At 42.9% G+C, this 18,324-nt stretch overlaps 1 protein-coding gene across 3 annotated transcripts in view; it reads right to left on the reverse strand.

Moving 5' to 3' along the window:
- The window catches only part of LOC148894762 (neuropilin-2-like), a 104,731-nt gene that overhangs the window by 47,362 nt on the left and 39,045 nt on the right, over positions 1-18,324 (reverse strand). For all 3 annotated transcript variants that reach the window (XM_089002379.1, XM_089002376.1, XM_089002377.1), the window contains exons 7-8: positions 12,260-12,415; positions 19-163 (exon numbers count right to left, since the gene is read on the reverse strand). In XM_089002379.1, the coding sequence (XP_088858505.1) occupies positions 19-163; positions 12,260-12,415 (301 nt within the window). The remainder of the gene's footprint in view (positions 1-18; positions 164-12,259; positions 12,416-18,324) is intronic.

Below are 18,324 nucleotides of genomic sequence, written 5' to 3' on the forward strand. Positions count from 1 at the left end.
ATGTTTTGCCTTTCTTACCTGTAATCTGACAGCCGTAAAGCTCAAACCGCAGTGCGATGCCATTCTTCCATGTTTGAGGTCGGATTCGAACAAAGCGAGCCAAGACCGGCTGCGGAATGCGATTGAGAACCACCTCTGTGGAATCCGTATTTGCATGGAAAACCTACAGAGGTAGAAAAGCAACAGGAATCAGGATAGCCAAACATCTGAAATATATTCAATTGCAAACATTGCTAAAGGACGATAGAGGAGGTTTATTAGGAATGGGTGCAAGATTGTAAAAACAAAAGATATGGAGTGATATGTGTGTTCAGCCGAATGTGAAGCGGCTGGAATGAGAATCAGCACCTCCAAATCTGAGACAATGGTTCTCAGTCGGAAAGGGGTGGAGTGCCCTCTCCGGGTCGGAGAGGAGATTTTGCTTCAAGTGGAGGAGTTTAAGTATCTGGGAGTCTTGTTCACGAATGAGGGTGTGAGGGAGCGAGAGGTCGACAGGTGGATCGGTGCGGCGTCTGCCGTGATGCGGACTTTGTACCGATCTGTCGTGGTGAAGAAGGAGCTGAGCCAAAAAGCAAAGCTCTCAATCTACCGGTCGATCTACGTCCCAACCCTCATCTATGGTCACGAGCTATGGGTTGTGTCCGAAAGAACGAGATCCCGGATGCAAGCGGCCGAAATGAGTTTTCGACGTAGTATGTCCGGGCTCTCCCTTAGAGATAAGGTGAGAAGCTCGGTCATCCGGGAGGAGCTCAAAGTCGAGCCGCTTCTCCTCCACATAGAGAGGAGCCAGATGAGGTGGCTCGGACATCTGATTAGGATGCCCCCAGAACGCCTCCCTGGTGAGGTGTTCCGAGCATGCCCACTGGCAGGAGACCCCGGGGACGACCCATCCTGCGATGCCCGAGAGTCTTTCACCAAACATACAAATTATAAAAAGGTTTTCAGTGCTCCTCTCAATAAATCATAAGTGAGGGTCACTATTTGACACACCATTTTGAATCCAACACACACACATATATACATACCCGCCCTCGACACACACACACACACACACACACACACACACACACGCACGCACGCACACACACACACACACACATATATACATACCCGCCCTCGACACACACACACACACACACACACACACACGCACGCACGCACACACACACACACACACACACACGCACGCGCACACGCACACACACACACACACACACACACACACACACACACACACACACACACACACACACACACACACACACACACACACACACACACACACACACACACACACACACACACACACACACACACACACACACACACACACACACACACGCACTCTTGTGTATGAAAAGCTGTTTAAAAAAGACAAATGCTATAAAATTAATATGGGCCATAGTTTTGTGCGTGACTAAGCGGTCTCTCATTAGTCATGTGGAAAAATACAGTCATTCTCACAAGAAAACAATTACATCCTGTTTTCTATTGTGCTTAGTAACACGGCATCACTGAGCATTGTTCAAACGCAACTCCTTCCAAAAGTTGTTGTCGAGACTGAGTTTGTTGCAGAAGACCCAAGACATTCCGGGTTTCACATGTGTCATTTGTATGTTCTTCCTGTGTCTGCGTGGATTTTGTACAGGACGCTCCTACATTCCAAAAGGAGGCATGTCAGGTTAATAGAACATTCTAAATTGACCTGATGTATGAGTATGAGTCAAGATCAGGGGTGGGCACATTTTTTGACTCGCGGGCCACAATGGGTTCTAAAATTTGACAGAGGGGCCGGGCCAGGAGCATTTGGAGGGAGTGTTTGGGCCGGATATACTAAACCTAAAGCATTAAATGTAGTGTGTGCAAACCTAACAGCACAGTAAGAACACTACAACCCAATGTATTAACTGTCTTTCAAATGTGAAAAATAGCCCTTATCAGTTAATACATTTGTCTCAAGGAATAGGCAAGATACGGCATTTACATACTATTTCGCAGATACTGGGAGGAGAAAATGAAATAGATTAAAATTACATATGCACTGTGATTTGTCAAGATTGGGTCTGTTTTTAATAACTTAATTAACTTTTAATAACTTAAATAACTTAATTTAATAACAATCAAAGGTGCAAAGTTAAAGAAATCAACATTTATAGAAAAATGGAATCACTTTCAACATTCAAAACATATTATTACACAACGAAATACTCAACCTCAATAATATCTACTTGTGTTAAACTCCGCAAAATCATGGATGGTTGTCCTGACCACGCACTCTACAAATGCGCCACGGACGCCCTCGCCTTCACGCGCAAAAAGTAAACGTGTATCATTGCCAAGCACACAGACATAGGCTACCTGCAATCGAAATTTACATACTCGGCATGGCAACCAATCAGAAGCCTGCTTCGTGCTTTGGGCTTTCCCAAGCGTCGTGCATTTGCATATCATTTTCCAAAATAGATGCACAGAACCTCAGCCCAGAAGAAAGATTCAAAATAAGCTAACAAAATTTGTGATGCTACAAAACGTAAACTTACAATGTACCGTGACTGTAAAGAGTACTTGAGAGTTATGAAAGGCGCTGAGTTGCTTGTAGCAGACAACGCAATGCAAACATTGCATTGTGCACCATTACGACAAACGGCAACTGGAGCAAAATCTTCAGCCACTGATATACTTTGTGACAATGTTTTTTTTTGCAATTTCTCATCTTTGTTTATGGTCAGGGAACTTTTCAGAGTTGTCTGCCCTGTTGTCCGCTAACTTTTTGTCATGACTTTCAGACACTGTTTTTACTATAATTTGGACAAATTCGGCGGGCCGGATTATAAAGTATGTGGCCCGCGGGCCGTAGTTTGCCCATGTCTGGTCTAGATGGTGGTTCGTCTCTGTGTGATTGACTAGCAACTAGTTCAGGGTGGTCCCCGCGTACTGGAAGAAGATAATTGGGCTCCAGCATGCCGAGAGAGCCTTGTGAGGACAAAGTGATTCAGAACATGAATGGATGGATAATTAGCTCTTAGTATCTTCTAGGCACTTTAGCATTGCATACAATTACACTTGTATTTAGTATATAACGGTCAGGGACATGCAATCAGTAAACGCTTGTCTTTCTTGAACAGCGATGATCACAAAGCCAACTACAAATCAGCAATCGCAAGCAGTCTGGGCACATCTACAATTGCTTTTCTGGTGGGACACAATTGTGCCGGAGTTCATTGTTCAATCTGCGATGGTCATGATAACTCCGCCTGCTGCTTCATGCCTACCCACCCCCTTCAACGCATAAAACCGAGTAATGTTGGGGATCTCAGAATAATAGACACCAGACCAAATGCTGTCAGAAAAAACATATTAATCACAAGAATAAAAAAGGACAGATAAAGTATAGACACCAGGTAAAAAAAAACAGATAAAGACAAACAATACATGAACAAAAGGAGCTAGCAAAAGGCAAGGACATAACCTGAAAACACCAAATCAAACGTCAAGAGTCCAATCTACTCGACAAAAGCAAAGCAAGATCAAATGATAAAACTACGATGATACAGTCGTTAGAAAACATACAACATACAACAAGAAAACCAAAACTATTATGACAAAAGGTCTTCAAAATAAAAACGTGAGCAACGAGGTCAACAATAATTCAATAATTGCAGGCAGTGAGTTAAATACAGTATAAGGCTCATGTTGAGGTCATTGACCGCAGGTGTGCATGCTGAAGGATTGCTCTCGTCCAAGGGTGTCAAACTCATTTTTTGGAACGCGCCACATAGTGGTTACGATTTCCTCTCCAGGGCCGTTGTGAATTTGGGGAAACCATTAGAATGTTTAATCTCCTCCATATATTACATTCAGAACACACAAAAAAATAACGAATAACTAGCAGGCATCATGGCATTTGACACCGGAGATTTGCTTTCGTGGGCACCATGCTCTAGTCTGCCACTTGCTGGTGACACAACAGGACCATGACAAACCGGAGCTGGAGGGATTGTTGACAGTATTTAAATGTTTACTTCCACATACAAAATATACTATCTCAGTATCATGATTTTTGACTTACTGAGGTTAGCTACACAGAAAATGTTCTACTGATTGGCTTTCCTCCCATTTCCGCGACACCAGGAAAAATGTACGGTCTATTAGATCAAATATAAGTCTGTGAAGGTGTACAGGAAAGGCATGTTTGATTGATCTATTTATTTGTTTGTTTATTTATTCATTTATGGTGATTAATAACGTTGCAAATGGTGTGAGGTTCTTTCTCGCAGACAAAAATGTTGAGTAAGCAAGTACTGCTCCTCAGGAACCTGTAAAACATTGCATTGTTGTGCACACACACGCACGCGCGCGCGCACACACACACACACACACACACACACACACACACACACACACACACACACACACACACACACACACACACACACACACACACACACACACACACACACACACACACACACACACACACACACAAACACACACACACACAGATACACGCACGCACACACCCATGCACACGCAGTTGTTCGTAGATAGCATTCGGAATATTTATGACAATGAATGAAGTAATAGCGATTATGCATATTATTAGAACCAGCATCCGAGCATACATTTTGTGTGCTCCTAGAAAGATTGAAGTCTCAGCTTGGTATCCGGCTCATCCACAACCCTAGAAAATGAGTGTCTTTGAGCTAACCAGCAATTTGCGCTCACTGAAGTTGTGATATTGTTCATGTGAGTAGCATCTATGCAGTTGAAAAAAAATAAATACTGGAGGTTCTTTTTTGTTGCACCCTTGCCTATATAAAGTCATGACACTGCCATGTTTTATTAGAGGGAGCAAAAAAACAGAGGCTACAGTTAATCATTGCAGCACATATTTATGATTCACGGTGGTCCGTTCACCATGACAAGATCCATGAATAAATACTCCCTCGTTACACACAAACACGGGTTGCATACAGAAATGCACTGTCCCAAACGTTCCTCTTCACAAAAAAACAGTGTGAGTGCAAAGGTTAACTTCAAGACTCACCCTCTCTGAGGCAACCTTGTGTGTCGTAAATCAAAGAGTGTCAGCACGCGGGAACGCATCCTCCTCTCACGTCCACTTGGTTAAGCACACATACGCACCAGCAAAGAAAAACAGTTTTTTTTCCTTGACACACAATGAGAAGAGAAAACACATACATGCAAACACACACACAAGCACACGCGCATACACACACAGCACATACGCATTCATCCAGTCTCAACTGTCTTCTAAACACATTCCACAGAACACACACTGTCTTTCGACTACTGGTGCCCTCGAAGCCGACACGTTCCACCAAATGCGCATAAACACACAAAAAAAAAAAAAACAGTTCCCCTAACACACACACATATTGGTTGAAAAGCCAGTGGATGTGATCTCATATTTCCAGACGTGTTCTTCTCATCATCTGACATCACGACTTAACATTTGCATTTGTATCTGACGGCGTCGTGTACGTTTATGGCTGTCATCTGCGTTGAGCTCGGTTCAGGCAAACACAGCTGGGCTTCTCATTTAGTATTCTCTTGCCTATTTCTGGCTTTTACTTTGACATCTTCACTCTGTCTCCCTGTCATGATAACATGTTCATCTCGTCCTAAAATACCTCCTGTTGTTTCACTACAGCTGTTTCTCCTCTGTGCCTCGCTCTTCCGTTACAGCGGTGTCGGAAACAACACGATAAGAGTGCTGTAAAGCCCGTTCACCAGAGCCAAAGGCCTTGCAATTACTTGGTTGGGTACTCATTTATAGACATTTGCCTTGTTTTGTTTTGAGTGTGTTGTGTGTGCGGATTCATCATTTCTTCCTGGTCACGAATCATTAAACAACGGAAGCCTTCAGGGTTGAAAACGTGTGAATAAAGAAGCTTTCTGATTTACAAGAGAGCGATCAAGGCACCGGGCCAAGTGAGGATTGAACCCACGACCAGACGGGGCTACGATATGAAGGCAGACTCACTGAACCGCTACCCTTCTTATGGCCTGAATGCCAGTTAAATGATGGAAAAATGCCAAGAGGCCCCAAAAGACATAATAGGAGAGCAATTACAAGTGTGTGTGAGTGTGTCAGTGGGTATAAAGTATAATTATAAAGTCTGACTCTGAGGATTTGGGGCTGGTGGTGGCTTTCTGATTTCCCTCGGTGGCCAGTGAAACATTTCCTCAGTAAGCTCATGTACACAAATACGCACAGAGCTTTGTTTGGGGTCACCAAAAAGAGCTGCAAATGTAAAACAGCTTCCACTGTGACCAATGTTTTTTACAACCCCTAAGTAAACACAAATCCTTTTTGAGCAAGGCTACTGTGCATATTTAACATATTGACCTTATGCTGGGCTATTAATACATTCTATTTATTTATTTGCCTATGTGTTTGTTTGTTTGTTTATTTGTTTATGTGTTTATTTGCTATTACTGGAATGGCACTTTGACTTCTGAGCAGACTTCAAAGATATTAACATTGTAAGATTAAGATTGTCTTTGAAATGACAGTTAATATCAATGCATTTTTTCTTAAGAATGCTATGTTCTATGTGCCCCCACAAATCTAACAAAACATCAGCATACAGTATAATACAATACATATTGATTTATATGGCGCTTTAACAACAGCTGAGGATGTAACAAAGTGCTTAACATGGACAACTATCATATACAGGAAATAAAGCAGTTACACAGATAGTAGAAAGCACTAAGGAGTGAAACCAAGATCAAATCAGAATGCTGAGTCGAAAGCCAAAGAATACAAGTAAGTTTTGAGACGGGTATTAAAGATGGGCAGCAAGTGGCCTTGCCGATTATTCAGTGCCACGTCATTCCAGAGAGTGGGACCAGCAACGGAAAAGGCTCGATCCCCTCACTTTTTGGCACATCTAATAATGTCTGGTCAGCAGACCGGAGGCGTCGGGACGGTCTGTAGGGGTGGATGCGCTTAAAGATTTGAAGACAAATATTAAGACTTTGAGAAGAACTCTAAAATGTACAAGGAGCCGGGTAAAGGGATACCAGAGTAGGAGTTATGTGCCCCCTCTTACTCCCCGTCAAGAGGCGAGCAGCATCATTCTGGACCAGCTGGAGGCGCTTCATGGGGGATTGGCTGACTCCAAAGTAAAACATATAACAGTAATCGAGCCGAGATGTGACAAAGGCATGAATTACTACTTCAAGGTGCTCATGAGAACGGAGAGCCAGCTTCCCAATATCAAAGAAGGTGGAATCAAAACCAGCACCAATTTGTGGGTCAAGTTTCAAGTCACTGTCCAATTTAAGACCCAAATTTGAGACTGTTGACTTACACGCAAAAAAGCTTTGTAATATGTGTCAATCTGTCAATTCCCCATCAGGGTCGGTGTGCATGAATTTGAATCTGAATGTTTGTCGGTGTCTGTGAGCGGCGTGTCGTCGGTTTTAGGGCCATAGTTAGCTGTAATACACTCCAGCTTTCCGGGAACCTGAACAGGATTCAGCGGTATAGATAATGAAGCGCTATTTACATGAAAACACCTGTATGATCACACTAATGAATTATTCATGCACAACCCGGTGTTTGTATACACACATTAACAAATGTGTTTTCGGCTCTGCAAAGTGAGCATTCAATGCAGTAGGTGCCAGGTGATAGGTAGTCACCCCCCAGCTCTGAATCTCTTAAATTTACGGTTAACAATCTCTAAAATGTTTAGGTGGCAATCAGCTAATGGAATGTGTGTGTTTTGGGAAGCTTCGTTAATGGACTGATGTTAATAAGAAAAGGGTGGTTGATACAAGGATCACAATGGTGTTGCATTCCTTCAAAAGTAAAATAACGACAACACAATTTAGAATGTGTGGTAGTCGCACGTTAACGCGGAAGTAAAATCATAATTACAGTCAATATTTGCTGGCCATTAAAATCAGAAGTTGAGAATTAGTAGAGGTAGAGTAAAATAAATGAGAACATATTAGCAATCAGGTTTCATACATGTCCTCCTGTGGGACAGATAGCTAGGCCTCCATGACATTAGACATTTTTCACCCTCTGGTTGATCGGTCAGAGATACACGTGTTATACAGCCAACGTCAAGTCGTAAAATAGGAGTCAGCGTTAAAGTGCTTCGAATAGAGTCAAGGTAGAAATACACAACAAGTGAAAGGCCAAGTCTTTGTAAATAATTAAAGGTGGTAGAGATGCAGAAGTAACGGAAGTAACAATAGTTTGCGGGGACCTGCAAAAAACTCGTGTGTCAGTCGACTAACCACGGCACTGAGCACATTAACAGAGCACGAGCAAGGAATATAAAGAGCAGGTGTGTCCAGTTGTATGCGTGTGGTCGCGTGAGCTCCAGTCTGCCAGCAAGAACTAGTGCAGACACACTGAATTATTCAAAAGTCTAGGATGTGCGTCTTTTGTGAATATGTGTGTGGACAGAGTTATAAAATAGTAAAATGTCTTCCATCTCCTCGCATCTCATCACACACGCACAGACGCACACGGCGGGACAGTTCATTTGTATACTGTGTGTGTGTGTGTGTGTGTGTGTGTGTGTGTGTGTGTGTGTGTGTGTGTGTGTGTGTGTGTGTGTGCTTGCGTGTGTGTGCGTGTGTGTGTGTGTGTGTGTGTGCTTGTGTGTGTGTGTGTGTGTGCGTGCGTGTGTGTGTGTGTGTGTGTGTGTGTGTGTGTGTGTGTGTGTGTGTGTGTGTGTGTGTGTGTGTGTGTGTGTGTGTGTGTGTGTGTGTGTGTGTGTTGGTCTTCAGTCCAAATGTTTTGTAAAGGAAATGATACATGACTACCTGATAATTTCCCCATTTGTCCTTTTCCTCTCCATTTCCTTACCGAACGTCTTCATTCATCACGTCTGTTTTGACCTCAGCCTTCCTCTTGATGTCTCCTCAACTCCCAGCCTTCCTCTCTATGTACTCCTCACTTGTCCTTTTATTTTCCCTCCCCTCTCTTCACCTCCTCGCCAGCTACGTTTCGGAGGCCAGCGGATCCATTGAGAGACATCTGCGCCGGCAACACCCTCGTCTGCTATTCTCATTATTCCCCTCCTGCTCCCTGGCGCCATTCGCGCTCCCATGCATCCATTCCAACATCATTTCGCTCCCCACTTCCCGCCTCGTATACACTTCTTTCCAGCCTTCTGCCATTTTTTCTTCACTCACTTCTTCCCAGGAAACATTTTGATGGGTTAAAAGTGATCGCGAATTACCCCAACACATTCCTCCTCGGGATTCCCGACTCACTAGAGCGGCTCTGGTCACTCCATCAGCTCAGTGGGCTGCTTGATCTTTTGTTTACGTTGCTCTAACATAGCTGCAAGTCACTGTGTTTTCCATATGTCTCATCTGGCTGACATTAGACCCCGAATGACATTATCAAATACATAACTGGTCACACAAATCATGATTGCATGTTGACAGTTGCATCTCCCTGACGGCTTCTCTCTCCTTTGCCAGATGTTAACATGCATACCTTATTTGTATGTAGTCATAGAGTGCACATTTACTCTTTTGCCTGTCATAAACAGTTGCAATTGGGATAAGTGCTTTCTACTCAGGGCAAAATCAGCTAATGCTCATTATACATTGACTTTCTTTTATGTTTCTTGCTCATAAAATACAAATGGCAACGATTTGCTGAGATTAACGTGCGGGTCATTCATTCTAGCTGCATAAACTTCCCCATTGTCTATTAGTGGAGGGGAAGGTAATGGAAAACCTGAGAAGTGGACACCAATGGGGAAAGGATAATGCAAATGAGGATGTGAAGGGTGTGCATGAACGGTCAAGAGTTAGCCCCTGATGGATGGAGAGATTTACAGAGAACTCAAGAAGGAGTGAATAAATGGAAACGTCTGGCACATAGTCGCTTTATTAGGGACTATCTTTTTTTTTTTTACTTGGAGGAGCCTCGGGCAAATCTCGATGGCATGTCGGAAAACAATTATTTTCTCATCTGTCATTCATATAAAAGGTACATTTTCGAATTAAATGTTTCCACCTGAGCCTATTGTGATGGGATCGAGACTCTTTTGACCACTGTTGTTTGCTGATTGATGCTTATTAGCCACTGATGGCATTTAGAATTCTGTCACTTCCCCACGTGAGGTATGACAGCTGAGAAGAGGCATTGGGCTCCGCACGATCCAAAAATTTCATCAGTAGATAAATTGTCAGCGGGTTCTCTCTCGCGAGCTTGGTCCAAAAATGTTGCTTCGTCTTTTATGACTTCATCAATAACACTGCAGCATTAAAACCAGTGAGAACAGTATCATCTAACAAATGAAAGAGGTATTGACCCTGAGCGGAACATTTACATGACAATGACCAAGAAAATCTTTTTTTCCCTCTCACATTTTGGAAAGTTTCAAAACAATCCACAACCAACCACAAAGACTGTTAAAGCAATGCCAAAATGTAATAAAAATATGCATGCTGGGTCAGTCGTTAGCAACATCAACTTTGAAAAGATTACATACTGTGTTACTTTACAAAATTTCAGCTGCTAAAGAAAGTGTCAGTTCAAGCCTTACATGACATCACCATTTGTGTTTTGTACCGGTGTACTTGCACATGCCAGGATCTCGTGTCCTCCATTAAAAAAAAAAATAGACGTTTGATATCCATTTTCAGTATGTGTCTTCAGGCTCCAAAACCGTGTTGTTGTTGTGTTGAGTGGGCTTTTGTCACACAATAAAAACGAATTTGAGCATGTCTATCCTTTTTGATTCAAGTTGGCAAAAGCATGACTATCAGCTGTCTCAACATTTTTGGGGGATTATTGGGAATGATCCTCCTGCTGTGTATGGGCTGCCCTGATTGATTTCCCCCCCCCTTCCCCGATCTGGTCAGAAAATTATAAATGTTAAACCTATTTAACTGAGATGGCATATGCGATGTTTGTGGTTGCAATGGGCTGCAGAGCTGTGGGGGGGGGGGGGGGGGGGGGGGGGGGGGTGTGACCCAAAATAAAAAAAAGTATTGGGCATGCGTTGACTCCTATTGACTATTATGCTGAGGAATGAGGAGGAACAGAACATTATCATTAAAAAAAATCTAATTTACCTGGGCTCCTTCAAAAAAAATGGTTGTCAGATGCAGTATGTAAGTCTTTCTGTGATGGCATGTGTTTACAAGAAAAGGGGGTGGATATTTTTCACCATGTAACTCCCCCCACACCCTCAAAAAATATTTAAATCAGGCAAAACATGAGTGCCACACGCTCACCCCATCTGTGTCGCTGTCTGCATTCAGCTGTGAAACAGCTTTCTATGGTTATGTTGCAATCAAGCCGGATTATGGGTGCTGGTACCAACCACAAAACATCATCATCAAACTTTGTTCTTTCCACTTAGACATGAACCCACCCGCATGTTTCATCTATGAAAAATTCAATCTGCAAAGCCTCATTGCTAGCCTTTGAGATGCAGTTTTTTTTCCTCTTTTGCTTTTCTCCGAACCAAGAAATACAAATAGAAGTCTTGATCAATCCCACGGAACATTTTGGATTTGCAAATCCCCCAAGAAACAAAAAAGTCAAGCACGCTTTCATTGCTTCTCGAGTTTCTCCCTATAGAATTTTAAGATTTTGGATGGCTTTTACAGCCTAGTCCTAGACATAGTGACAGACCGCAGGACAATATGTGTGGACCGCTAGCACGGGAAGAAAATCTGTGATGGTAAAAACGGCCACAACCGCTGGGCCAGTCCAGGAATGCGTTTTTCCTTTTAACAGCAGTGGCAGTGATTGTAAGACCCCGATACCATCTGCTTGTGCTCTTCGCAAGATTGCTAGATTTTAATATAACTCGAATGCTTGACCGCCTTAGAGAAGCTTCTTAAACAAACATTCACACAGACAGTGGGAACCTTTCACAAGTAACAGTAATCAGATGTGATGGGAAAAGCAGATTGTGCAGTGCGGTCACATGCGATGATGTAAGGTATCATTAGGAGTTTTGGAGACGTGTGCTTGGTTGTTAAAAGATAAATAAGAAATTAAGCAGAATGAATGATGGTGGCTATATTTGCAGTAAGACCGGTTGGATTTTTGGGGGGATTGTGGTCAAAGTGTTGCTAAATTTTCCATCTCGTGTTTCTCTCAGCAATGAGCGCAAATGCCTGTGTCATATCCTCAGCGTCACCCAAAATCATACAGACTATTTGTCGTGAATGTTTTTTGCGACTCATACTCGGGAAGGATTGTGTGAATGCGGGTGAGTTCTGACCCTACCTTATGATTCTTGCCGTGTCTGTAAACCATCCAGTCCTCGCCATTGGTGCTGACCTCCAGCTTGAAAGTAGTCACAAAGTAGGACTTTTGCGTCTCTTTGGAAATGGCACCCTGCATGGCGATGCCTGTGATCACCTTCAACGTGTAGAGGTCCACCTGTGAGCAAATATAGGAGGGAACAAAATCTGTGTCAGGATAATATTTGGCTATTCAATTACTGAGACCCTGAAGGCTGACAAATGACAACCTGCTGGGGGTAGATTTTACACACACAGTATAACAATGTTCATTGGACTTGATTTGATATTACTGCCTTTGGCCCCGCATGAAGATAGCACATTTATGTAAATGTTCAAGTAAATTTAATGGTGAAGATCACTGGAAAATTACTTTGCCATTATCATATACCAGCAAACAATATACAGGGAAATCTTACAAGAGGTTGCACAAGAAACAAATAAACAAATTACAACATGACTTCCATGGATGATAAAATTTGCCAAAACGGAGAGAAAGTCGAACTGAACATAAAAATATATATATGTAGATTAAAATCTTGCGTTCCCATTTGTGCTAATCTATATTTAACTTAATTGAAATTCAAGTCCGTGTCTCTGAATCCTTAAACTGTCAACGAGCCCTCACAATTAATGTCTTCAAGTGTGGAAACTGCCTGAAGACAGACATAAACATGCAAATACGGACATCAACTATTCAGCAACCATTTCTCACCTTCCCCACTCTGCTTTTATGCTCCCCCATATCGCTTTCTGTCTTGCCTCTCTCTCCTTTGGCAGATCGATAGTGATGACCAGAGGCTCATTTTAATTTCCTGCCATACAATAGCCATAATCACCGCTCCGACCTGATTGTGGATGCTACGGCACATGCGGGACCTGCTGCTAATACATGTGGCATCTTACCGAAAGTGCAATTTCGACCTTGTGTCCGCTCTTTGTCGCAACATTTTATGTATTATGGACATTTCTTGGAATTGGCTATAACTCAGTTCAAGAAGTGAAGCCTCACAATGACTTTCAGTAACCTTGCTAAACTACTCTGTATACTTTGTACAGAACGACCTATCAGGGTCATTTCCATTATCACGTTGTTCGGTAATAATATGATCGTTGTGGGTCCGCTGCATTGTACATTATATTACTTGCCACAACTTGATGAGAATGATGCCTAGTTTGAAGGGACCATATATATACTCTGGGTGTTTGCATGTGTGTGTGCGTGTATATCCGCGTATATATATATATATATATATATATATATATAAAATCCTCATCTCCCCCCTGCCCCCCATTTTAGCTCGGTCCCCTACTAGGGGCCAGGAAGCTTGAGGGTTCTGCGCAGTATCCGTGCTGTTCCCAGCAATGTGCTTTTCTGGACCGAGATATCCAATGTTGTTCCCGGGATCTGTTGCAATCACTCAGCGAGTTTGGCGGTCACTGCCCCGAGTGCTCTGACCACTACAGGCACGACTGTCACCTTTACCTTCTGCATTGCTCGGTCTCATGTTTCTCATCTTCCTCTTAACGATAGCACATACATGTTTGATGGGATTGAGGTCAGGTGAGTTTTCTGGCCAATCAAGCACAGGAATCATCTTCGTGTAGGTTCGTGGCAACTCTGTCAAACTGAAGACCACTTGCAATTGACGTCATCAATATACTCGAACCATCTCATAGTATCACTGAGTGCAGTCCTACATCACTCTGAGCTTTTTGTTTGTGGTAGGATGTACTCAGACTGTACCCAGACAGAATTAATGCCAGCTCAGGGAGAATATACAGATTCTACAAAGAGATAAAGACAAAGGATTTTCAAACCCAAATCTTCTGGCTGCGCGGCAGACGCCACAACTCTATGCTTTGCTGTCTGAATACAAATCTGATACAAACAACAAAAACAACAACACTGGACATGTTGGAAACACAAGCTCAGTCAGAATGTGTGATGTGTATATTATGCGTGCGAATGCTGAGCGGCCCACCAGGGTACAATACGACTCACCACGGGAGGCAAAATGCTGTGTTTGTTACCTGTCAAGAAGACGGGTGTTTGCGATTCCTCCCACACACACACACACACACACACGCACGCACGCATGCACGCACGCACACACACACACACACACACACACGCACATGCTCACTTAGGCCCAGACAGAGATCCACCAAGACACCTAATCGATAGTACCGAGCGGAGGAGAAGAACACATACTGTAAGATTGGGTGAGAAGAGGTGAGGAGTGAGTGAGACATAAAAAAGAAAGAGAAGGAGGTGAAGACCAAATAAGAGCTCGAGCCGAGAGATTGAGACGGATACTAAGTGAAGCTTCCGTGTAAAGACTACTCATCAATCAAACAACGGTTGGAATAACGCAGCTACCAGCATTATCATCATCAATCTGCGCTAAGCCTCGCAATGGACCACAATGCGAGAGCAATAGAAGAGAGCAGAAGGGGAAGAAGCCCCTTTCAGACTACCTACGAAAACCCAAGTGTTCTCCCCTTGCACCCTCTTGTGTGAATGAAAGTGACGAAATTGGGGGTTGAAATCAACTCCAAAATTTTCCAGAGGTATTGACTCATTCACTGCCAGATGTTGTCCAAAAATGCGTCCACTCCAGTGCCAGGATTTTTCACCCAAATTGCCGGACCCACAGAATATTGAGGTTTACGACTTCATAAATATGCAATGCAGCGTAAGAAACCTTAGACTCTCTTCTTTCATCAGAAAGAAAGTTTATGTCAATTTAATTTGGCTTTTGAGTTATCTGCAATGGAAATGGGAGCGGCTGTACAAAAGGCAAACGCTGCCCCCTCGTGGGAGGGAAAAACTCGAGGTCTGACCACAGTTTGATTCGCACCCACACCCGAACGAAAGAAAATGGTGGTGAGATGGTGCCTGTTTGAATGGGACCTGCAAAACTTTGGTCTGTGTACGCTCTCAGTCGTACAGGAGAGGTCCATCGATGAGAAGGCTTCTTCAGCCGTCATCTGTACTTTTTTGAAGATGTCGGACGTTTCGCCTCCTATCCAAGAGGCTTCGTCAGAGAATTAAAGTCTGACTGGTCGTATCGGCCCGATGTATATATCCCTAATGTCCAGACATGGCGGCGCCGGACACAGCTATGATATGTCCCTACTCTCAGGTTGGGGGGAGCAGAGGACCACTCCTTTGCAAATGGATGTGAACGTATTTCGCTCCATTTAAAAAAAATGTCTGTATGATGCAACGGTTGTACAGAAACGTTGTGAAAGGGGGTTGTTCAAAGCATGCTTGAGTTGTATTCTCTCTCTATTTCTTTCTTCTCTCTTTCACACACACACACACTCAAACACACACACACACACTGACACAATCACGGGGACATACACACAAAAACAGGGCACCTTGATTCAAACACAAATGGAAACACAGACTCACATGACCATACACATTCATGGACATGCACACAAGCACACAAGGCCACGCCCACGAACAAGGTGCAAGATTCAAGCATCCTGGCTGGGCATGATGGCATTAATGACAGCTGCTTGTCAAGACTGCAGCCGTTTGCCCACTGACATACAAACCAACCCGTAAACACACAAATGCAAAGAGCAGCACACCGCTGAGTGTTAACACAGGGAAACAGCTGGGTCGCACCGTGGAACGCGGCGGTCTTGCAACAAAACCAGTGGTAAGCTTCAGATAAAGCCAGAGAACGAAAAAAAAACATAGTTTGCCTTCAGTAAAAGTTACATATTCAGCAAACTGTCCTAAACTACTGGCTTGCAGTGCACGAATGAGCATCACATATACGTTGAACGCATGCAAGTAGCGCTAACGTCAACAACTGCCATTGGTTTCTGTTTGTTCTTCTTTTGCATTTTGACAACTATATCAGTTGGAGGACCAGTAAATTGTACGGCATTATCTCCTTGGACAGTGAGGGAGTGAGGAAGTGGAGATTGACAGGACCTTGACCACGTCCTACTTTGGCCGTGGTTCCTTCCTGTGTTTCATGTCTAATAAATCTGCCACAGTGGAGTCATGACGTTTATAACGGTGGAGCGATTACTTGTACATCACATCTTTTTTTTTTCTTTTGGGGATAGGTCCATTCGAAAGCAGAGGTGCTACATTGTGTGATATTATATCTATGAAGACGGTCAATTTCATGAATGCAAAAACTGTCATCATCTTCTTGCATCCCGTTGGCTCCTAAATTAAATTTAAAGATGTAAAAGAAGTGCATCTGTCGAAATGAGACTAGAGGGAGCCTAAGGCATGCATGCATGAATAGCTTTATTGCTGTGATACTTTAATCAAGGGATATTGTGAGTAAATGTTTGTGATTTGTTTATTCATTTCTTTGTTATTAAAGTGCAAACATGCTCTGCTAGTTTGTCTGAAATCAGTTCATTAGAGATACATGGCTGCACCGATAGCCTTGGGATTTCCTCAAACGAGTGAGAGAATTAAAACCTGTAATGTCATTTGTTTGTCCATATTGGGTGTAGATATATAATTTTTCACACAAGTGAAGATAGAAAACAAACAAAACGTGTCAAAACATGAACAAAAAAAAAATCTGGATAACCAAATCCAGTCTTCATTGGGGCGTCGGGAGGTGAATGCCTCTAACATTGTAAAATCCAAGTATGCTGCCATGTTTTTTTTCAGTACAGTGCTTTAATATTTGTTTTCACATTCGACATTTTTTGACACCAGTGTATTCCAAAACATATCACACGAGATCTCTTCACTTAAAAAACACCAGACAATGAGAAGACAAAGACCATGAATGAGATCCACGTTGCAGACAAATATGAGGTCTGGAAGGGGGTCAACGATTTACAACAGAGTTCCATTCCAACAGCAGAAACCAATTTGTGAACAACTGAATCTTTCGTCTTTCAATACACTCCGCCGAAGAAGTAGTGAATTCATAATTATCATATTTTGAATAACTACACTCTTGTACCAGGAGTACAAGACAATTAAAAAAAAGTACGGCCGTAGTTCTGTGGGCCTTCTTCTGCCTCATGACGACATATTGTTATGCTGTGGCGCAATAGTGTCGATTGCGAAATGTTTCTAAGTGCCACATGTGGGACTGGTTTGCACCCCATGTGCTTGTGTCCCGGGATGAACTGTGTTCAAGCAGAGAGGGTTATAGGTTAGAGACAGTGGCAACTGTATATTTGCGTGCATACGTCAGTCAAACCCATTTTTCGCCGCAGGCCACATTGTTTCATCTGGAAGCCTGTTATGATTTTGAGGAAACCATTAGAATGTTTCATCTCCTCCACATATTACATAAAGAACACACAACAAATAAACGTATTCACTGCCATTCCCGAATTTATTCAGTAATTAAAAAGCATGACGTAGAGAGCTATTCAGGGGTGGGGGTTCTGCCGATAAAGTGTATGTATTTCCCTCCCACGAGGCGGCAGCATTTCTTTTTGTACTGCCACCCCTATTTCAAGGACAGCTAACTCCAGGCCCATATAATTTATGAATTAACTGTTTTTTTCTGATGAAAGAAGAGAGTCTAAGGTTTCTTAAACTGCATTGAATGGATATATAGTCCTAAATCTCAATATTATGTGGGACCTGCAATTTGAGTGGAAATGACAAAAACATTGGCACTGGAGTAGATAGATGTCGTCTGGCAGTGAATGAGTTAATGAATAACTAGTTTTCAAATCTGAAGTCAAGAATAATGACTATTATAGTGACAATTTGAAAATTTGGTTTAGACTTTAGCAGGCATCATGGCACTTGGCAAACTTGATTTGCTTTCACGGGCCAACGTCTGTGTAAGCTCTCAGTCGTACAGGAGTGGTCCATCGATGAGAAGGTTTCTTGAGCTGTCATCTGTACTTTTTGAAGGTGTCGGACGTTTCGCCTCCTATCCAAGAGGCTTCGTCAGCGAACTAAAGTCTGACTGGTCGTATCGGCCCTATTTATACAGTAAAGTCTCGTTATATCGATATTCAAGGGAGTCCGAAAAAATATCGATATAACCGGGACTATCGATATATCCGACCCTGTTTGCA

Source organism: Hippocampus bargibanti, linkage group LG08 (assembly GCF_051943395.1).
Source record: "Hippocampus bargibanti isolate YZ-2025 linkage group LG08, ASM5194339v1, whole genome shotgun sequence".
Taxonomy (NCBI): domain Eukaryota; kingdom Metazoa; phylum Chordata; class Actinopteri; order Syngnathiformes; family Syngnathidae; genus Hippocampus; species Hippocampus bargibanti.